The sequence below is a fragment of the Sebastes fasciatus genome, chromosome 19 (genome assembly GCF_043250625.1).
Source record: "Sebastes fasciatus isolate fSebFas1 chromosome 19, fSebFas1.pri, whole genome shotgun sequence".
NCBI lineage: Eukaryota > Metazoa > Chordata > Actinopteri > Perciformes > Sebastidae > Sebastes > Sebastes fasciatus.
In genome coordinates this window covers 9,707,759-9,730,610 of record NC_133813.1, presented here as the reverse complement: position 1 = coordinate 9,730,610, position 22,852 = coordinate 9,707,759, and the positions used below count along the sequence as shown (strand labels likewise).

The 22,852-nt window shown below is 40.8% G+C and overlaps 2 protein-coding genes across 2 annotated transcripts in view; one reads left to right on the top strand and one right to left on the bottom strand.

The window, feature by feature from the left end:
- Positions 1 to 886, top strand: part of ssna1 (Sjogren syndrome nuclear autoantigen 1) — a 4,335-nt gene extending 3,449 nt beyond the window's left edge. The window contains exon 3 of the mRNA XM_074617973.1: positions 648 to 886. Within this exon, the coding sequence (XP_074474074.1) occupies positions 648 to 740 (93 nt within the window). The 3' untranslated portion in view covers positions 741 to 886. The remainder of the gene's footprint in view (positions 1 to 647) is intronic.
- Positions 887 to 1,044: 158 nt separating this feature from the next.
- tprn (taperin) overlaps positions 1,045 to 22,852 on the bottom strand; it is a 29,326-nt gene continuing 7,518 nt past the window's right edge. Inside the window, exons 2-4 of the mRNA XM_074617971.1 lie at positions 7,690 to 7,891; positions 5,138 to 5,262; positions 1,045 to 4,969 (exon numbers count right to left, since the gene is read on the bottom strand). Of these exons, the coding sequence (XP_074474072.1) occupies positions 4,907 to 4,969; positions 5,138 to 5,262; positions 7,690 to 7,891 (390 nt within the window). The 3' untranslated portion in view covers positions 1,045 to 4,906. The remainder of the gene's footprint in view (positions 4,970 to 5,137; positions 5,263 to 7,689; positions 7,892 to 22,852) is intronic.

Sequence of the window (22,852 nt, the reverse complement as noted above, 5' to 3'; positions counted from 1 at the left end):
TGTGCCAAATTTGAAAAAAAATCCCTCAAGCTGTTCCTGAGATATTATGAGAATGGGACGGGTGTGAAGTCTCGGTGACCTTTGACCACCAAAATCTAATCAGTTGATCTTTGAGTCCAAGTTGACCTTTGTGCAGAATTTGAACAAATTCCCTCCAGGCGTTCCTGAGATATCACGTTTACAAGAATGGACCGGACGTACAGACATGTTTCACCATGTTTATTGTTAACAGGCCGATGAACTGACTCTGCTGTCTTTTGGTACAGCATTATGTTTTCGGTTACGCACCATGATGTTGTCCTTCTGCAGCAGTTTCATCTCACACAAGCACATCCCACTAACTGATGGCGAACTCCCGGATCACCCCCCACTAATCACTGCAAACAAACCCTCCAAAGCTGCTCTTATTAAAGAACAACAAGACAGTCAGCCGTGCCTGCTACCCTTTTTAAATTACTTTTACAGTATATACCACACTATCAGCTGTACGTTGTCTAGGTATAGGTCTAGGGACCCCTTTTTTATCGTTGAGTAAACTGACGACCCCTGACTAAGTGACATATTTTATGGATATTTCATATTGTATTTGATGCTTAACAACAACAGCGCTACTTATTAATGTGATTTTTTTTTTTCTCCACCAATAGATCTTGGAGAGTTCACAGTCTCTTCTGTGCGTCCTGAAGCAGGAGGCAGGAAACCTCAGTAAAGCCACAGAGCCTCGGAGGAAGGATCACTAATGACGATGAAAGGTCACTGAACATTGACCACAACAGCAACGCTTGACTCTGCACTTTTACCAGTTTATACTCCACTCTGGACTAATTTGAATACAATGGATTGATTTATTGTGAGTTTCTTATTCTAATAAATGTGTTTCTTATCACTCCCACGACTCTTCCTTTTAGAAAAATTGGACAGATTTGTATTACTTCTGGCAGTTTTTGAGATTTTTTAAGCCTTTTATCTCCAATTTTAAACTCAGATTTTCCTAGAAAAGCTAAAGGTGGTGTTTCTCAGGATGGAAATGACACATATACAATATTTACATTTGTTCAAGTTTTCTATTTATTGAGCTTTCATTTGTACAAGTATGACATCACTTTGTTTTTTTTTGTTGTTTTATTTGCCCAAGTCATTGACAATAACTTTACAGTAAGCACATCTGCTGCGATGTAGATTTACAGACGAGGGGGGAAAGTAAAGGGGGGGAACAAGATGGAGCTTCTAGCACAGAGTCGCTACGATGTGACCAACACAAACTGCTCACTTTGCAACCGGAGTAAGCAGATGGGAAAACGCTGCAGTGAGAGGCCGCACGTACACTTCAGAAGTCGTATGTCCCACTATAGCGGCCATCAGAAAAGTCCTCGCTGGTGTCATTTAAGACGATTAGTGGAGAGTCCCATAATTCACTCTGCCTTTTTGGTCCTTCAGTTCACAGAAAGACAGAGATAAAGATTCCCACAAAGAGGAGACGTCCTCTTTTGGGGTTTTGGACATTTGAAGGCAGCAGTTACCACAGATGGATCCACAGGCGTGTCATGTGACTGCCATGTGACCACGGCTCCACAGCAGGTCCAAGTGAAAGAACCATACCAATGTGTTTGGGGACTTTAAGCATCTTAATTACAAATCACTGGTACTGATTGACTGTATATTTCCTACTGTTTCAAGCAGCCATTGGTTTCCATTCATTTCCTCATGGTACGAAAATGTATTAGTGGACTCTCTGGAGTTGCGTAATCCATCACAGTGAACATCAAGTCTGAATTGATTTGTCGGTTACATTATGATAATGTAGGGTAATGTAGTTGAAGTTAGAGCTGGGCAATATGGAGAAAATCAAATATCACAATATTTTTTACCAAATACCTCAATATCGATATTGCGACAATATTGTCGGGTTAACCACTGGTGCTTTCACAAAACATTTACAAAATTAGATTTTTGATAATCATCAGTAATATGGATATAATGACTAAAAGCAAATAATAGAACAGCTCGAACAGTCTGGTACGTTCAGAAAATGACATCACTTTACTGTAATGCAGCCTTTAAAACCAGAGAAAAGATGTCATATTACGATATCCAAAATCTAAGACGATATCTAGTCTCATATCACAATCTTGATATAATATCGATATATTGCCCAGCAATAGTTGAAGTGCAGATTGATTTGAAAAGTCTAAACTGCACACTATAGGCCTGGATACTGAACGTCAATACTCGGGGAAGGTCTCAGTTTTTAAGTTACGTTATCTGTTCACACAATGGCAATACAAAGCGATTAATACATGTAAATTGTTACATATAGTACCTTTAACCATTATTTTTTTTTGATTAGACGATTGATTTAAATTAAAATGTTGCCAGTTTTAGACTAACTTGAGATGTTCAGCCTCACAAGTGTTACATAATGTAATAAGGTGTCAAAAAATATGTAATTTTGATATGGAAATTCTTAATATAGTAGATTTTCATACCATATGAAATTGAGTGGAAATCAATGGACGTATGGAATGGTTTAAAAAAAAAATAAAAAATACATTCAAACTTCTAAACCACAGTAGCACGGTTTTGCAAAATGGGCATGCGGTTTGTACAAAATGGGCTAAAAATATACAAAATCAGCCACTGGCCAATAACGACAACTTAAAAGGACTTTCGGGGTAATTTCAGGCCATAGATGAAGCCCTGGACCGTAGTGGTTTGTGGTCACAGCGACGAGGCTGACAATCATAAGACTTTTGATGCAAGGCTGTGGCAAACAGTAAAAAAAGTGGACATGGCATTCATCGGCAGTGCATTCATCACGTACAGTTGAAGAGTTCTACTTCAAAATGCTAATCAATCATTTTGATTAAAAAAAAAATTCAATAGCTGTAGTCTAAAAAGTGTTATTCCACCAACCAAATCTCTCATCTACTGTACCTGACATACAATCAATGGTTGTATAACTATTGTTTTGAAACTCTTCAACTAGACTTCTTGTTCTTTTAAGTGCACATATCCTCTGTCGCCTCCTCTTGTTCCTTCTCACGAGGTGCAAAACAAAGCTAAAAAGCAAGACAGTGCAAAGACATTTAACATCCAAGACTCCAGACGAAACAGAGAATTCCTAAATTCATCAGACAAAGACAAAACATCTCATCTCCTAACGGCAAAAATCCAACCTTTGAGGACTGAACAAACTCCATCTGATTGGAGAAATGAAAGAAAATGACAGGAGAGAGAAATAAAAAATCTTCTGAAAATATGGAGGAAACTGTACAACAATACTGGCCGAAGGGGGTCGATCCTGGGCGTGTGGAGAATGAATGTGACGCCGTTACAGCAACACTTTAATCACTTGGCATTATGAGTTTAAAAAAAAAAAAAAATCATCTGGAAACTTGGTGCATTCTTGTATATAAAAACAATCTGAATTAAAAAAAAATACTTTCAAAACACACACAATCTTGCATTCGCTCTCACAAACGTGCCATATTATGAATGATCATAATCGTTGTTGCCTTCGTTACTTGGATGGACCGGCTTCTTCTTCCTCCGTGGAATGTGAAAGTACATGAGGTCCGACTAGAAAACAACAACAACAACAACTAAACCATCTCCTTCCACACCAGCAAATTTGTCTTTACAAAAATGATTTTTTTTTTGTACATGAGCAGGTCTCAGACATGCAAACTTCAACTTTAAGCAGGAATAAATACACGAGAAGCCAGAAAAAATAGGTGCCAGGAGGTCTAACAGCTGATAAACGTGACACAGACACCTTGATAGAGGATATACAGAAACATTCTACAGTATGATGATTTTGTTTTTGTCACCAGCAATACGGACATACAGACGTTATTGGCCAAGGTCACTTTTTCAAGCGTGTAATCGTTGACAGCAATCTTCCCTGGGGGTGCATACTTTCCCTCCCTTGTCACAAACAAGGGAAGTGTGTTGAAGTTTGCTTGCTGTTGAGACTCCTCTACTGAACGTCCAGCAGCTTCGATACAGCATAGTTCGCCAGAAAACTAAAAAGGCATACAGAAGCTTTACAGTAAAAGAGAACCAACCGAGCTGTTGGCTGAAATCAAAACATGCAGGTACAAAAAAAGGACAAAAATGAAACTACAATTGTGGCACCCTTTCACCATGTTTTTGTTTCTGTTTGAGTGTGCCAGCGATCTACACAAGCATGTCCTCCACGTCCCAAATGTCATGTTTCCATGCTAACACTGAACTCTTGTCACCGTGGCGTTACCTATACGTGGGCACTGGTGGCTCCCTGTTCTTTTTTAAGTAGTTTGGTCACTCGCTTTTTAAGCTCCTTCGCTTGTCAACATCTCCCAAAGACCTGAAGCAAATGTTGAACGACTTGGAAGCAGAGAATCACAGGAAAAGGGGGGGGACGTGAAGCCAGCGGACGTCTTCCAGAGTCCGGAGAGGAAGGCGGACGTCTCGGTAGATTTTTCGATTTTGATTCAGTCTGATATTTTCGTTAGTGAGAATGAGGAAGGAGGGAGGGAGGGAGGGAGGCAGGCCGACAGGTCAACTGTCTGGGATCGTAGGGGGAAAAGACAGTCCAGCTGCTTTTGGATTTGTTGCGTCGGGTTAGGAGGAAGGTGGGAATCGAAAACACCGGCCACCCTGGCGAAATCTGCTCCGATATGCGGTTGATAACGTGGCGTGTGGTGGCTCCGTGGCAGGAAATCAGCCAACAAACAAACAAACAAACAAACAAACAAAACGGAATACTGTTTCCTGTCAGATCAGGAAAGATGTGCTTAGAGAGACGGCTGGAGTGTAGAGCTGGAGGCAGTTCAGGCCCAGGTGTGACGGACCTCGCTGGGGCTCTGGCTGCAGGCTGGTCCCACAGGTGTGATGCTACTGTACAGCTGACTGGTCCCACTGATCAGAAGTAGAGAGCGGGCTCGCTGCTGTAGTCCGACAGGGAGGAGCTGTCTGCCGGCGTGAGCTGAGGAGAGAAGACAGAGTTTAAATAATGAAGAGATTATTGATCACACAAAAGCTCCACTTTAAATCTAACGTTGTGCTCATATGTTTCTTGCAAAAGCATAAAAATAGACTGAGAGGGGGCAGCCCCTAGCAAACAGTTGGATGAATGGAGGATTTTCTCTCTCACCATAACTTCCTCTGTCATCTGTGTCTGTTGGGAAGTGGTGTCCTCCTGGTAAACACTGTCATCATGTTTGTGCTCCTGCCAGGCGCTGAAGTCCACAGAGTGCTTGGGAATGTAGCTGGAAAGGTCTGCACACAATAAAAACACACACACACACACAACGTGTTACTAAAATGTGTTGTTGCCACTGTTAAACCTTCATGCATTGTTGTATTTTTATATCTGGTATACTGATGTGCTTGTACCTTTCCCTTTTTGCATACATGTTGATGAGACATAATTCATAAGTCATTTTTGATTTATGAGATACTACTTTTGAGAACCAGTTCCCAGTTGCCGTGAAGTTATCGTTAGGCAGGAATAGCACTAATGTCTGCCCTGATGCAGGTAACGTAGTGGAAAGGTGTTCTTTAAGATTCACTCCAGCTCGGTTTCAGACTGCTCAAATCAGATCATGTCCTGGGTGAACAATTCCCCTCCTCTCTTAATCCCTAAAGAAAGGGCGTCGTCACACCCTGATTGGTCCAGAGGGGAAACGCACCAAGCTGCTCTCAGTTCTTAATTAGGAGCCAGTCCCCACCCCCCACCTACATCCTGCTCAACAGGTGATCTGAATAAACCTCCAATCAACTCAGGGGAAATGTGACAGCAAGTAACAAAGAATGAGGGACGGCTGCAAAACACACTCTGTGAAATGTGGTTCACAATTTGTCCAGTAGAGGTCTCTGTCATCATACCTGATGTTATCTGTTTCTGTTAACCTTGGAGCATCCACATGAGGGTAGTGATGCTCATATAATACAGAATGATCTGTTCAGACAAGTAGTATTTCTAGTATTAATATGAGAAAAAAAGTGTGTTTAGCTTCAATCAAAATCTCGCTCCTTCTGAGCAACAATTTAGATGCTTCATTATGTCATGACAGCTCATTATCTCATAAATTCCCCTCAAGGCAAAGTCTTTGTCATATTATCTTTTACAGCCAAAACCATATTATTCAAAAAGGCAGCAACACAGGTGCTTAGTCTAATGCCAATCATTGTACATGAGCTTTAAGGAGGGAAAACAGCAGTTTTATGTGCATTTTCTATGATTTTCCAACACAAAGTGGGAAAAAGGAACCATTGGAAAAGCAACAGTGGACAAAAAAACCCAACTCAAATGCCCCTGTGACTATACGTCAACAGCTTTAAGAGGCAGATGTTAAAGGATAACTTTGGTACTTTTCAACCTGGACCCTATTTGTCCATGTTTTTGTGACTCGTTTAGGAGCTGGCGGCTGCGTCACACAAAAACATGGGGAAATAGGGTTCAGGTCCAGGTTGAAAAAAAACGAAGTTATCCTTTAAAGGGATGGGCTGCTATATGTAAACTGATTAGAAATATAATAATAAAGTAATACAGTATCCCTGTTTCCCTTCTTCCAAGATCTTACCCACATATCTACCGTTTAGCAGTGGTGTCATTTACACCCAAATTAAGTTTCCAGTTCCTCTCTAATCTTTTTATTTGGTCATCAATGGTCCATTACGGAAATGCAGAGTGAGATCTTCACTTCATCCCTCAGAGAACTGGAGGATATCCTTATTCAAATATGGGCCAAAAATACCACTGGAGTTCAATACTTTCATCATATGTCTTGTAATGCATTGTGCCTCTCTTCCAAATAAAAGCATGACATATGATGCTGTTTTGCTGCAAATCTTTCATTTAAATGCACTTTTTGACAAGAAGTAATTGCTGTTGATCCTGCTCTGTATGGATTTTTTGGTTCTTGTTTATTTATTCTCACTACTGTATGACATTGGCCTACTTTTAGTGTTTTTTTCTCTTTGCTGAAGCTTCTGATTTTTTTCATTTATTTAGTTTTTCTTGATCTAATGTGTCCCAGATGTGCTTTTACATAAGTGCTACATAAATAAACTTCATCACACAATTTGTATTTATTTCCATCCAAAGAGGAAAGCTCATGGTGTGTCCAAAAAGGAAAGGGTTCATGTCAATTGTCAGCATGTCAATTTAATGACAATGCTGCCAGCAAATTTACATTTTTTGTGTATAACAAGTAGACATTTTGACCTAATGGTTGAGAGAGGGTCAGCCGCATAGACTGTATATAAAGATGGATGACATGACAGCTCTCCAAAAGTGAAGCCAAAACATCTGGATTGCACTCTGGTGGCTGGCTGCAGTATAGGTCATAAGTCCCGCCCCCTCCATGTTAGCGGATGGGACATGGGCCAAACTAAGAAGTCAAAGTACACGTCAAATAAATGTTTCCCAAAAATGGTTTCTGTCATTTTAGGTAGTTCTTATCACGCTGACGTATGTTCAATTGTTAATTTTTCTGATATGTTTGGTTTTAATTAGTTATTTGATGCTTTAAAAAAAGGGGTGAGACATCATATTTGACAGCTGTGATTGACAGCTGCTCCGAAGTAGTCATAAAGCTGAAGGCTCAGGAATTGTACGAGAGAGGAGATGTAACTTTAGCTTTCATCTTTTCATCAGATCGACCGTGTTTCTCCCCTCCGTCACATATCAGGTTGTCTCACCGTTACTGTTGTTCGTGTGCGTGGGCGAGCTGGTGAAACTGGGTCGGGGGATGTGGATGCGCCCCACCATGCTCGGCTGTTCGTCCGCCACCCTCCCGTCTCGTTTCTCCTCCTCGTCCTCGTCCTCGCTGTCCCACACGCTGCTCTCTGACGGATACTCGTACGTACTGTGGAGACTCGACTCATTGAACGAGATCTTGAGCTGCAAAAGAAACACAGGAAAATGGGAATAAGTGATTATCTGTTATCTTCGACATGTTATTGAACTGCTTTGATTTGGCATTTTTGTTTTTGCTGTCCTCATACAGTATTTTTACTCATTAATTCATAAAAAAATAACAGAGAGGAACAACAAAAAATACAAATATTACCAATGGGACATAATTTTTTTCCATTTGTGTTGTAGATACATGGTGACACTGATTTCCCCTGCCTCCATATTTTATTTTCGCTTCACTGGCACCACGATAAAGAAAATAAAACCAGTCACCAGCCAAACTAAATTTGGGCTGGTGCCTGTTCATGATTTGGAGCCAATATTTTATTTTTATTTTTTTTATGTAGCTGGCTTTGAAAATAAGAAAAGGAGATAATAAGGTATGGTTTTTCCTAATAGGAGCTACTGCTTTCACAAAATTAATTTTACCCCCCAAAGGCCACTGTTCACACCTCACCCACTTTGGCCAGTTTACACAGTATTTTTAAGGGCCCATGCAAGATTTGACCCCCCCACCCAGCAACAGTTAACTGAAAACGATGCCCTCAAATCCCAAAACTTGGTATAGGGACTCCAAAATTCACCTGCAAATTATTTGTTTGACAAAACATTTTAAAGTATCAGACGTCTTCACATTTCAAAGCACGTTTTCTGACATAATACTGACATCACTCCTCTCTGCATTTTATGAGCGCAGTAAACATTAACAGGTTATTACTTCCTTATTGCTCTGTAATAAAACCATCTATACTGAACATCATCACGTATCTCAGCCCTTTGCTCACGTTGCAGTAATGCCAATTTACCTAGCGTGCCTCAACACCGACCAACTACCTCATAACTTATTCAAAGGAGCTTTTAATTGGGATTCTTGGAGAGCCAGCTGCAGTTTTTTTAGGCGCGTGTTTCGCAGCATGTATTGTACTTTAGGTGTGGGACAGGTGGCAGCCTCGCAGGAGCTCTGGGCCTGTGATTGATCGTCTCAGAGCGTTCGCTGTAAGACATGTCTGTTTGGCAACGCTTCAGTGGTCTGCAAACATGGATCCGTGGGGTGAGACGGGCCCTCGCACTTTGCTGCACCGTGTAATCCAACATGAATGGCAACTCTGCCACCAGAGACTTCAGTGGTTTTAGCTGTCAGGGAGCACACCGACTGGCACGTACTCTCAACGGTGACATCTCGACCCTTTAGAGGAAGAATGTAAAAGCTTTTCTGAGAAGTTACTGCTGCAATAACAATTTCAAGATACTTTTTAAGTTGCTGTTGTAACATTCGAAGGGAATTCAATTCTGTTTTGAAATTTTGAGCAATCAACATTTGTCAATTTTTTTACAAAAACTGATAACACCTTCTTGATTATTGTTTATATATTATAGATGTGTTTCTTCTTTTCTTTTGTTTCTTTGCCACATTTAAATTTTCTTAAAGCTGAAGTACGCAAGTTGGAGCAAATACGATTACAATTTGTTTTTATTACGGTCACTATATCATGACAGTAGTGCATGAGACAGGTAATCTGAAAAAAATTAATGTGCCTCTGTGTCCTCCGGTGATCCTAATGGCATCTGCAAGATTTCACAGACCGGAGGAAAACAACCAATCAGAGCTGATCTGGAGCCTGTCGTCTCTGAGCAGCTGTCAATCACTCGTGAACTCCGATCAAACGGTCAAACTAGGCAGCACAAATCTGAAGGATACCGTTTTAGAATGACCAAAAGACCACAGATGGTTTCTAATAAGTTACCTTTCATGTGTTCTGGCCACAAGTAGGCGCTTTATTTTTTCTCCTGGGTTGCCATGGGGATGACAGCCGATACACACGCATATAACAGGCACGTTTTTCCATGTCTTCCCCGAGGCCGTCAGCTGACTGCTCTTAAAGTATTGTACCTGGCTCCATCTACTCTGCAGGCCGTGATCTAAATCTGCCCTAATCTCCGTCACAAGGCCACAAACCGGCAGCGTCACCTCCGAACTCGAGACCAGCCAGGGTTCACACTCCATCTCAATTTCAAAATGTCGTGCTTGCTCCATATCCTTGATGACTTCCTAATGGTCCATCTCTGTGAGTATGGTGACGTCTGTGATGGTGGAGAAATAGGTTTTTGCAACATAATATGTCAGTCTGCACGTCAAAAAGACGGAAGTACTCATGGAAGTGCAATTTTTCTTACTAACTCAAAAACCTTGGAACTGAACAAATTTCCTCACATTTACAGACATCATAGAGTCCTTCTGAAGTCCTCAAAACCAGCACAAAGTACAGTTACTGTACTGTTCAAGTCTCATCACTGCGGTAATATTGACACAATACCTAGCTATAAAAGAACTGCAATTTTCTGGTATTTAAGTGTATTTTAAAAGTTCTTAAAAGTCTCTTCTATTGTATATATGACACACAAAAACATTAATATTTTACAGTACAATGTATTTATACTTAATCAAACAAGAAAAGAAGAATAAAGTAGCATCTCAGCAGGTTCTGATATGATGACTGACTAAAGGTTTGGAGGCTCAGGACAATGGTTTATAGATTTAGGACGAGGTTCTTTAGATATTAAACAAGTGTCTACAGAGGGTCTGTAGTTTCTGGATGAGGATCTATAGATTACAGACTAATGGTCTACAGATTCAACAGACGAGGGTCTATAGATTACGGACGAGGATCAATAGATTCAAAATAAGAATTCATAGTTTGAGGATGGGACACTCAAGATTTAGGGTCTACAGACTGAGGACGAGTGTGTACAGACTCCAGACGAGGATCTTTAGTGCAAGGACGGGGGTCTAACACATTATGGTCACGGGTCTATAGAATTCAAATGAACGTGGACAGATTAAAAACGAGGGTCGGCAAAGGGGATTTACAGGTTTACAGATTAAAGACAAGGGTATAAAGACTGGGTGAGAGTCTTGAGGCTCAGGACTATAGATTAAAACAAGAGTCTTTGTACGGTGCAGAGTCTACAGATTCCAGATTAGGGTCTATAGATTCAGAACAATGGTCTATAGATTAGGAACCAATGTCTATATATTGAGGATGATGATCAAAATGAAGACTATAGATTCAAGATGAGAGTCAATACTGTAGATTAAAGAAAACAGTCTATATAAGAACAAGGATTCAGGACTATTAAAAAAAAAGACAAGGGTCCATTGATGAGGATCTACAGACTGAGGACAAAGACCCATAGATTCAGGACACGGATCTATAGGAACCACCTTTAATCAATCACAGATTTCTCTTTTTAAACTGGCTGGAACATTTGAGGGATCCTGACAGATGGTCAGAGGTATGAAATGTTCAAAATGTCCTCCACTTATCTCCACCGGAACTTCCTAATCATGTTTTGATTGTTTAATAGTTGCTGATTAGGGCTGATAAAAAAAAATAAAAAAAAATTGCTAATCTATTGAGATAATGATATCAGTGAAGAGGCTGTATGGTTTTGCTTTCACATCGGTCTTAATGTCATGTCAGGGTGGTAAAAACTGCTCAGCACATCACCAGGACGGAGCTGCCTTCCATGGAGGACCTCTACACCCGGCGGTGCAGGAAGAAGGCCGACAGGATTATTAGAGAGACCTCGACCACCTTAGCCAAAAACTGTTCTGCCTGCTGCTGTCCGGCAGACGGTACCGCACCACCATCACCAGGATCAGGCACAGCTTCATCCCACAGGCCATAAGACCGCTGAACTCCTGAGCTCCTGAACTCATCACTTTGACACGGTCACTTATATATAATACTTAATAATCACATGCAGTTTGGGGCAAGTCGTAGTCAAGTCAGCACACTGACACACTGACAGCTGTTGTTGCCTGTTGGGCTGCAGTTTGCCATGTTATGATTTGAGCATATTTTTCATGCTAAATGTAATACCTGTGAGGGTTTCTGGATAATATTTGTCATCGTTAATTGATTTCCAATAAGATATGTATACATACATTTGCATATAGCAGCATATTTTCCCACTCCCATGTCGATAAGAGTATTAAATACTTGACAAATCTCCCTTTACGGTACATTTTAAACAGATAAAAATGTGATTAAGTTGCGATTAATCGCGCTTAATCGATTGAGAGCCCTAATATTATTGTATGTTATATCTTAACTTTGCACTTTTTTATCTCTTAGATTCCTTTTTTGTACTTATGTGATTATCTTTTTATGCATAATGAGCATTATCGGAGGAGATTTTCATTGCCAACGACTGCTTCCCTGTTACTGTCGTGCACATAGTGACGTAATAGGCTGTGTGGAGTAGGACGAGGGTTCAGAGGCCAGTCTGTGAACCTTGTGAACTAAACAAGCAGCCTTTACAACTGTGACCTTTCAACCAATTACTCACTAATGTTACCTAATGAGAAGTACTTTAACGTTTAGTGTGCGATTTCTGGGGTTTACCCACAACGCCACAATTTTAAGATACATCAGTTGTTTTACATTTCTGTCTAGAGTTTCTTAAAGAATACTATCGATCTCTTCTGCTAGCTGGAAAATTAAGAGAGCAGAAAAGTTCAGTATATCAAAAGTTCAGTGATGACAGCTCGTTCTTTGAGAAGATAAGAAGTGAAGATAAATGTGATGGTTTGAGACAACGTTGTTATTTTAATTTGAAAATATTCAAGGTATAAGTAACACCCTGGATCTTTCAAACCTGATCGATTTTCAACAAAACAACAGCATCTTTTCCTCCTGACAACCCGACTAGGTTTCTACATTAGTATTCATCCATAGTAACAGTACAATCTACAAAACAAATCAAATCCTTTGTATAGATACTGACACTACCATCTTTAAAAAGAGCCCAGAGTCCCACGCGTCGCCTATTTTTAGCCCCAAAACCTCCTTTTTTTAGTTCCTGTGTTCAATCTGACACCATACAGAGCGTTTCCTTGCTAAATGGGCATCCTGTCTTAGAGGAAGTCTCTGGATGCCAAAAGCGAGTCTATCAATAAATCAGGCTAGCCGCTGGGCTCTCTTCCTCTTTCACTGTCTTTCACTTTTCTTTTCGTCTGGTCTTCCAGCACTCTTCTTCTCACATGAGACTCCTCTGCAATGCCTCAGTCCATGTCCTCGCTCTGACTTTACGTTTTAGCTGCAGCACTGATCCAACTTAGAGGTAAAGAAAGAGCAGCGAAAAAAAAATTGGGGGTAACAGAGCTGTGATCTTGATACATCCCAGCCTGCTGCTGCTCATGTCTGAGCTTCAGTTGTGGGTCTTTTTCATCTCCGTGATGAAAGCCTGCATCATGGAGGCAGACGTGATTCGTCTTCTGTCCTCGGGCTGTAGGACGGGGTCGACGGGGGCCCCGACTCAGCCCTGCTGTCCTTCTCGTTCACCACAGGCTGCTCAGACAGGACGCCGCGGCATTGACAGGCCACCAACAACTGACTAATTGGTCTGGTTCTGTTTTATATATATCAAAGTCTGACTGTGTACCGCAGTATACGTGCTCATACGAGTGTGAGAAGCGGAAGCTTTGCGTCAGCTCGCATTATTCTTTTTTAAGAAATGCAGCTTGATTTGAAAGTAGCACAGGGAAACCCTGTTCAGTAGGTGACCTCCAACTCCTTAACCTATAGAAAAACACTATTTATGTAGACATTGCATTGTTTTAGCATGTTATTATTAGGTGGTATTATCATTAAAACAGGACATTTAATGTCGCAAGTCTTACAATATGACCAATAAAATGGGGTCTTGCAAGTATGGCTATGAGTTTAGACAGTAAATACATACATACAGTAAAAGCCTTGTATACATTGCTGATACTGGTTTAAGCCACGCCGCAAAATCTTGGTTGAATAGCCTACTTCCCCATGTCATCGCTAGCTGGCTAGCAGACAATGCATCTGCTCTGAGCACCCCAGCCGCAAACAAAATATGAGTGTTGTTGGTTCCCCATTTCTGATCCGCATGACGTTAATGCGAGACGAATTTGGTAAATTATTAATTATATAAAATAGTCAAATTATTTTGAGATTTCAAATTGCAATGTCAGAAAAAAAAGATTCATAAAATCCCACTTCCCATGTCTTAGCATTTTAAGACCTTTGAAAGATTGACTGAAGACATTTTAATACCAATTAAGGCCTTAGTTCTAGATTAATAAATTAAATTTTTTTTAAGGATCAGCACTGTTATTGACATGAACTAAAAAACAACAACATTATATTACATTATAACTATATTGTACATAACACACAAGTTAAAACTAAGGGAGAAATGAAAGAAATGGGAGGGAAGATTTCAAAATAAAACAAAAGAAAGAAAGGAATCCTTGCGACACAGTTAAACAGGAAGCTAGTAGAGTCATTTCAGCTCTGTGGAAGACTTTTTTGCTCGCTCTGAAAAAAAAACAAGATTGGTTTTGAAGCTGAATACAAAATGAAAAGGACTTGTTAGGACTGCGGTTGTCTGCAGAGTCGGGAACTGCTGTTGCTGCAGCAGCAGCAGCGGCTTTAACTCCACCAGACTGAGACATCAGACGGAGGAAGACGTCGAGCTGAGTAAATAATATTTATCCCACAAGTTCCTTTCACCCAGGTTCCATCAGCTCGTTTTTTTTTCGTTGTTTGCATGTTGTGTATGAGACACAAAGGGACGTGGGGGAAGACAGACAAAAGAAGAAGTGAGGGAGAGAGGAAGGAGAGAGTCGGCAGATGAGATTATGTCTTCATCAGTGTCCCTCGGCCAATAGGCGAGACGGGAGCTGTGCCAGGAATTTTTTCCAGGCCACCCAGCATGGCGTGTCCTCGTTTGGTGAAAAGTGGTTTCTACTGAATGAACACACACACACACACACACACACACACACACACTGGACTCTGAAGCTGCTGAGTTACAGTGGAGCTGCGACACAATAGCGCAGCTCTCACTAACAACTGAGGGTGCAGCAGCATGTGAGCGTTTGTGTTTACATGATGTGCGTCTGACTGGGTGACGCATCTCTTCAAAATGTAATTCTATAGTAATCTCAGTGGGGCCAGGTGGCGTAGGGCGTGGTGCGGACCGCCGTGTTGGTATTGGGTGTGCACCTGCCCATATACTGTGGTATGTGTTAGGGCTGCACAATTAATCGAATATTAATCGCGATCACAATTTTGGCTTCCCACAATTAAATGAACATGATCGCCTGCGATATTGACGTTTAAAATAAGTGTTCTGCTCATAGAAATCTCTGCTGCTTATTAAATCAGCAGGCGATCGAGATGTTTTGAAGTCACTTTTGAGGATAGATATTATCTATATAACCATTGTGTTTATGATTAAATTAAGAGCATAATAAAGTGTTTATCTAGCTCTTATTGTCGCTAATTTTGCTCTTGAAGTGCGCCGGATTGAAGCATTTCACTTTAAAATGTAGCTAACAAAGGGGTGGGGTGCATTTTCTCATATTGCAATATATATAGAAGAAAAAGATATTGCAATGTCAGTTTTTTCCAACATCGTGCAACCCTAATTTGTACATTAACAGGGATGTAGCACAGCATGGAAGTGAACACAGCGCTCTGTTAATGTGAAATATATTGTTGCTAAAATCAATGAATAATCGGGATAAATAATCGGGATATCAATATGGATAAAAAATAATCGTGATTATCATTTTGGCCATAATCGTGCAGCCCTAGTAAGTGTAGAAAAGCACTGGATACCTCTGGTACATGCTGAAACCGAATTATTTTAAAAGTTTTGCCAAAGCACTGTTATAAAGTCCTTCAAAAGCACTAATGGTTCGTACCTGCACGGAAGAGACTGACCAGGTGATTAGAGCTAATCTCCAACTAGGTAGATAATATTAGAACAGCACCACAATGAACCGGGCTGAGGAGTTTAGCTGCAGCTGCATTAGCGCCTGAAGAGAGGGATAATAAAAGCCTACATGTTCTCAAACAAAGCATGCGGTGTACCTCTCCACTGTGCTGGCAAATTGGGATAACTAGTGTGAACCGGAGGACCTCATTTGGGGAGACAAAGTGACGGGCGCATCATTAATGATCAGATGGAGAACATATTCCCGTCACATTTCAAACGTCTGCTCTTTTCTTTTATCCGTTTTGGATTGTGACCTACATTTAAGACATGAATAGAAACTCTTCCACCTAACGACTTCTTACAGCCGCACCAGTAAAATAAGCGTAAAAGAGAATTTTAATAAGAGAAAATCAGTATCAATTTCAAATGTGTATGTTCAGATAGGACCGAGCATTAACACTGCAAGCATGGGGACACTGCTAGAGGAGCTTTGTCAGAGATGCCTTCTGGCAACACCAAATAAAGAGATATTGTGGTTTAATGGGTGTTACCACTTATGAGGCTGATGTTAGCTGACGTATTTCAGGCAAAGAGATATAAAACACTGCCGCTATGCTTACAGTTATGACATTACAGAAGAAGGACATTCAATCACACAGAACTTCAAAAGGATTACATAACAAAGTCCAATGGTTTTTCTATTGTGGATGTTGACGTAACCAGTGACCAGGTGGCTTTGACATCTTACTACCCACAAAGCAACACAGTAAATACCTACATACTTTCATAAATCAAATCACTCCAAGTCATCCAAAAGAAACAACCAAAACACTATATCCAGGTTCAGAGATATTCATCTCTGACATTTATGTCTCCACCCCAACACAACAGAGGTGAAAGGAATTTATAGTTTAAATAGTGACTTTTTTCTTTGGTAAAAAGTAGTTTCAGTTAAAACTGTTGACAATTAGCGCCTTTTAGGACAACATTAAACATGCGGCGCTCAACATGAGGACAGCTGAGCTGGCGGCTCGCAGCTAACAGTGCTACCAGCGCTAACAGTGGAAACAAAGGCAAAAGTGCTGACAGAGCTAACAATGTTAACCTCAGGGGGTTCAGTGACGCCGCCATCCGTCGGGACGGCGGTATCAGCTGTAACTGCCGTATGAGAGCAGTGGAGAGTGGCGACCGTGAGCAAGCCAGTGGGGCACGCTCACATGCACAAACATGCGTATGCGGCTGGTCAACAAAGCACAGAGAAGCTCTGATTACAACACACACAGAGGGAGAGCGACTTCATTCTCTGCTCAGGTAGACATTCCTCCTCTATATCTTTACATAGCAAATAGTTGTTTGCTGCTATATTAATGCTCTGGATATCGTATAGAGCGATGGTTCCCAAACTATTTTCCTTGAAGCCCCCCTAGTTGTATTGAAGAAAATCTGAGCCCCCCCAACATCATTACACTAACAAAAACTACAAATCCTCGAACAAAATTTGATTCAGTGTATTAAATGATTTAGTCTTTTTATTAAATCAACTTTCTTTAATGAACAGATGAACATAAATAAAGTGATGACATCTTGATGAATTCGCCAAGCAAATGCAGATACATAATATAATCTTTTTTTTTGTAATGACTTAATCAACTTACTATAAAAGCATTAGACCCAAAATATTTTTTTTGTGATTGTGCTAAAATAAATGTAATGGTATTGTTAGATTGCTGCTGGACCGCCCCGTTAACACAGGTGTGCATCAAGCAGGCGCACAAATAGGTTTTTGACGGCGGTGAAAACGTTGTTTTTGAAAGGCTAAACGCCAACAAATATGGATTAAAGCTGAATATTTTGTTAGATTTTGCAACTAAGTAGCAAAGACATATATATTTTTAAATAGATTTATATACAGACTTATAAATGTATAAATTATCCAGTAAGTGTGTTATTATGATTTTAGTTATACATGAGCAAATCGAATTTTGACAACCTCAGAGTAGACAAATCTTGGCGCACCCCCTGTGATCTGTGATCTTTCGCTATACCAGTGGTTTCCAACCTGGGGTCCGGGCCCCCCTTAGGGAGCACCTTCATCTGTGAATAAAATGTCAGTGAGTATTCCTTTCAGGCTGCATACCGCCCCAACAACCTTCACCAATGTGGCACACCACTGTACCCGCTGCTGCTTGTTAAGCTTATTGCCCAGAGGGCATGGTAATAATAACTGCAGGTGACTCAGATGAGTGGACAACTCCTCTCTCTACGGTGGCAGGACAGCGAGACAAGGGAACGGAAGAGATTTAAATTAGAAAATCAACTTGAAAGCTGAAGTCTAGACGGATATGTACTGGGAGGAGAGAGGTCGTGGTGTATTTGAGGACAAAAGAAGTTCACCTCTGTGAAGCACCGTAAAGTCCCAAAACACAATAACACATCACCAAATAAGCCGTCAATGGTACACAATGTGTCAGTAAACTTTGAAGTTCCTGTCCATGTGTAATAATTGGGATACTTGCTGCAACCGTAATTCATTAAGTAACCATTAAATGTGCTTTTTGTTGTTAATAACTGTAATGATTACTCTTCTCTGCAGACAATAATGCCACAACAATACAAGCACAAAACCCTCCCCTGCTGTATATAAGAGGAATGACGTTGTGCCAGACTGAAATGAGGCCCAGATTTGTTTTAAATCATTAGCTTCTGTTGGCGTTACCTGTAAGCACATTCTTTCCAGCAATTATGAGTAATTTACTGAATGTCAACAGCACCCAGCTGCCAATAAGACACACCTATGATGAGACAGCAAACTAAATAACTTCCTGCAATGTCCAGCACTAACCCGAATATCAGAGATTCAGGCTATCAGTGACCTAAAATATGTCAGTGAAAGGTCAGTGCACATACCGGAGCTACAACCACAGCACACCTACTGAATACCCCTGCGGCTGTGATCCATGCAGTAGATTCAAACATGTACATCGTGTGTTCTTGTGTAGACTTCTCATCACATACTGTATGAGGTTAAATCAGTTCAGTGTTTATGTGCAAAATGCTCCCAAGTGCTACAAAAACCATCAATGATCACAACACTGATACAACTGCGGAAACTCGTTTCTCGAGCGTAGGTGGTTGCTGCTTGCAGTTCTGGCTGGCGGCGTGGGCAGCGAGCAGAGCAAAATGTGAAAATTGGTGTTTACACACTGCCATGTCTCAAGACTGCGTGAGTCACTGCTGTAATAGTATGCCCTTTGTAGCTGTGTGTATGTGTTTAAGTCTCCCTGCGCTATCAGGGGCTGGATTATCTGACTGATAAGAAATGGATGGAAGAGGAGACACATTTCCAAAACTTGTTTGTATCAACAACCCCTTAAACAGATCAGCCTCAGACCAGTGGAGCTGTCTTAACAGTATCTTTGTCCAAGCTAAGAACATTTTTGCTGATAAGAATGAGCTGGCACAGGCTATAATATGACACATTGTATATGTAAGGTGATACCAGCAGGGTGGAGTTCGAAACCTGTCAGCAATCCACACACACTGTCATTGTGGGAGCGTTTAGGGCGTTTGATACAGAATAGCTCACTTCTGGACTGTCGAATGAGAGTGTAAAAAGTCAGGCGTGTCTTAAACGCCACAATCAGGACAAAAGGATGGGATATTATCCCACACTGGATCAGGATTAAGGACATTCTCTGGGGTCCGTGATCTCCGTTAAATCAGAATCTCATTGTTAATATAATGGTTTGTCCATTTATAATCTATTTTTTAACCTTTAGGAAGTGAAGAAGAGTCGAGGGGTGTGTCTCACACTGCTACTTAGTTCAACTGGTGGTGAATGGCTGTCCAGTAAATTGGATTTCCGGCAGAGATAAGGCTATTGTCTCAGTGAACTTTGGGACAGAAATGGGTCAATGATCGACACAGTTTCAAGGCAGCACATGCTAAAGCTGTCACATACCAAATACGGTTGGTGGTGTGCACATTCAGGACAAAAGCAGCATGAAGAAGCCATGGAAATGATGTAATAATAAAGATTTTTTGGCGGAGCTTGCAATATTCTGTGTAAAGGCTACTTCTCTTTTTTCTTTGAATGATGTCACGTATGAGCAACATCTTTTCTAGCATTTCGGTGTAAATAGTTTTTCACAGTGATGGTAAGTGATGAATAAACTGAACAACCAGTTTAGTCATCCACTTGTAGTTGTTCTTCTCAACTGACCTCTTAACATAGCCTAATAAACACAGCTGCAGCAGCTAATAACATTAATAAAAGGGTATGTATGTCTGATTTCTGTTATTGTCAACTCTTGCTGAATGACAAACTAAAATCCAAACATTTCTAAATCAAAGTTATGCTCTGACATTTGGGGGGAATACAAACATTTGCTGTTGTACCAGAAGGACGATAAGAAGTACAATGTAAGCTCTTCAATAATCATATTTAAAGCTAGGGTTGGTAATGTTGAGAAACGCGTACGCTAAATATCCAACCCGAAAGTACAGCCCAGTGTTGCCAACTCTTGGAGAGTGACACTAGCACTAGCTCCAAAAGGCCCTAAATCTAGCGAGAAAGTCACTAAGTCTGCTTTAGCGCATAAAATAGCATGTTAGTATGCAATTTCGGATGCAATCTGAGACTCGTGGGTACTCATAGAACCCTTTTTCATTCACATATCTTGAGTTCAGAGGTCAAGGGACCCCTTTTACGATGGCCATGCCAGTTTTTCCTCTCCGAAATTTAGCATAAGTTTGGAGTGTTATTTAGCCTCCTTCATGACAAGCTGGTATGACATTACCTTAGGTTTTCTAGTTCCATATGATGCCAGTATCTTCACTAGCCTTAAAAACTGAGCCCGCTACAACCTCCGAAAGATCGATTGTGTTATTATTGCGTTAACCTCGACAGCCTTAGTTCTAATAAAAGCATCCTGGACAATAAAATGGTCCACATAAGTGAACACATGAAAACAGAAACATGTTTTGACTTCTTCCAATCCTGCACTGGAATAAGTAACCTTGGCTTTTCACTGGACCTCATGAAAACACACCAGTCCTCTCTTAAACATCAGAGGGCTGTTTGGATCTCCACCCACAGAGAGGCTGATTTAGGTTTGCTGATTACAGAACGTGCTCACCAGGAAACCCATTCAAACGTCTTTATGAGACGATATCACTCCTCGTGACAACTACGTATCCACCACTTAAAAAAATCTACAACATCACTGATGTAACGACGTGTGTGTGTGTGTGTGTGTGTGAGAGACACAGAGAGAGTGTGTGTCCTTATCCTGGAATCGTAATGACAGGATAGAATGGCCGCGACTCGCGTTGCCCCGGCGACAGGCGCCATGGATATGTGACAAAGGGGAAACGGGAGAGTGGAAGTAGAGACAGACAGTCAGAAAGAGGCAACTATGGCAGTAAGACAGACGGCTTTTGATCATGTAGACAGGAAGACTAATTATTGAGGGGCATCAATGATTCGCACGAGGACAGTGTGCAAATCAAGAGCAGAAATATTATTTATTTACATGCTGCACATCTCAGGCTTAGCACGAGGACTTGCTTACCACCAAAACAGTCAGGTACTGTAGAATACACGCAGCATCCATGGAGAGAGTATTTGAATAAAATTTACATTACGCACAAAAAGCACCACAGACTGTACAACCCCAGATTCCCAACAGTGTTTTGCATGGTTGATGGAGGAGGGAGAGAAATGGATGTATTCTTCAGTCATCGAGGCTTTTTACCAAAGATTTCACTTTTCAACCATCAATGCAACCAAACAAATCGATGCAGGAAAGATGTATGTCACAGCAGATGGTGGGAAAAAAAAAACACTACAGCTATTAAAAGTCAGTGGCTTTCTACCTGCCTCTGTCACTCGCCCACTCTGCTTCTTTTTATAAACTTTCAAAAAGCCCCTTCTGTTAACGTCCTCCGCTTTTAGTCTCTTCATCTTCTTACTCATGCACTCTAAAAAGACACACACGTGGACACACACACACACACACACACAAACACACTGAATTAAACATGACTATGATAGTGGGGCTTTGCTGGCTGAATTCTAATTACACTGACTTTGCAGGGTTGCACATGTGCCTGAGGCCTGTGTGGGAAACCTGCGAGTGTGTGTTCGTAGGGGGGCAGAAATTAGGCATGGTGCTGCTTGTGTGAGTGTGCATGTGTGTCCACATCCTGCAGCCACAGAGCCCTCGGAAGAAATGACTGTTAAGAGGAAACCATATTTGCACCGCCTGTGACAACTGTCATAAAAAACAAAACTAGCACCTCTCTCCAAATAAAGATGAAAGCAACTTTAACTTTAAACCATCATCAGAACATCCATCACCTGTAGTAGTTTGATTTCTTATTAGAAGAATGGTATACGTGGAAACTGGAAATTTCAAGACTTAAAAAACTGAATTTAACGCTTCACTAATTTATACTTTTATATTGCCAATGGATCAAATGACTGTGTGTAATGTGAATATTACTATTTATGTGATTTATGTTTTGGTAAAGGAGGTTGCGCTTCAACAATGGGATTCACGGTGGAGCGCTAGACCCAAATTCCAATAAGCATAAAAATGTGATAGGGTAGCACATCCCAGATGTCAAAATCAAGGAGGACAAAATACTAACCTTTCACTTGATTAATTGGCTCCCATCACAATAGACATACGCTTACGCATTTCGTCCGAAACTACACTAAAATGCTTTTAGCTCATTTTATAGCCACGACTTTCATTTTCAGTCACAACCAGATGTCAGACAAAGTTAGCCAAAACAAAGTTAAAAAAGGACAGTGAATATTTGACTTACATTCATCAAAGCCAGAAACACAACTGCAAAATGAATGCTAATGCTGGATGTGTAATAGGCAACTGTTTGCTAACATATTAGTCATAGCAAGTTTAGAAGGAGATAATACTGTTTGTCAATGTTGTGTTTAAAGCTTGTTCTGCTGCCCCCAGGTTTCCACATGAAAAAGTCAAATCAATCAGCTTTAAAGACGTAAAATTCCACATTAAACTGTATCCAAAAAACAATTTCAGACAACATAAAACTTTGCCAGGTGCCTGATAATGTTTAAGCGCTTCTTGTTTTATCTTGAACACATCCTGACTTACAAACCCAGAATCTTTGCAGACTTGAGACTCTCCACATCAC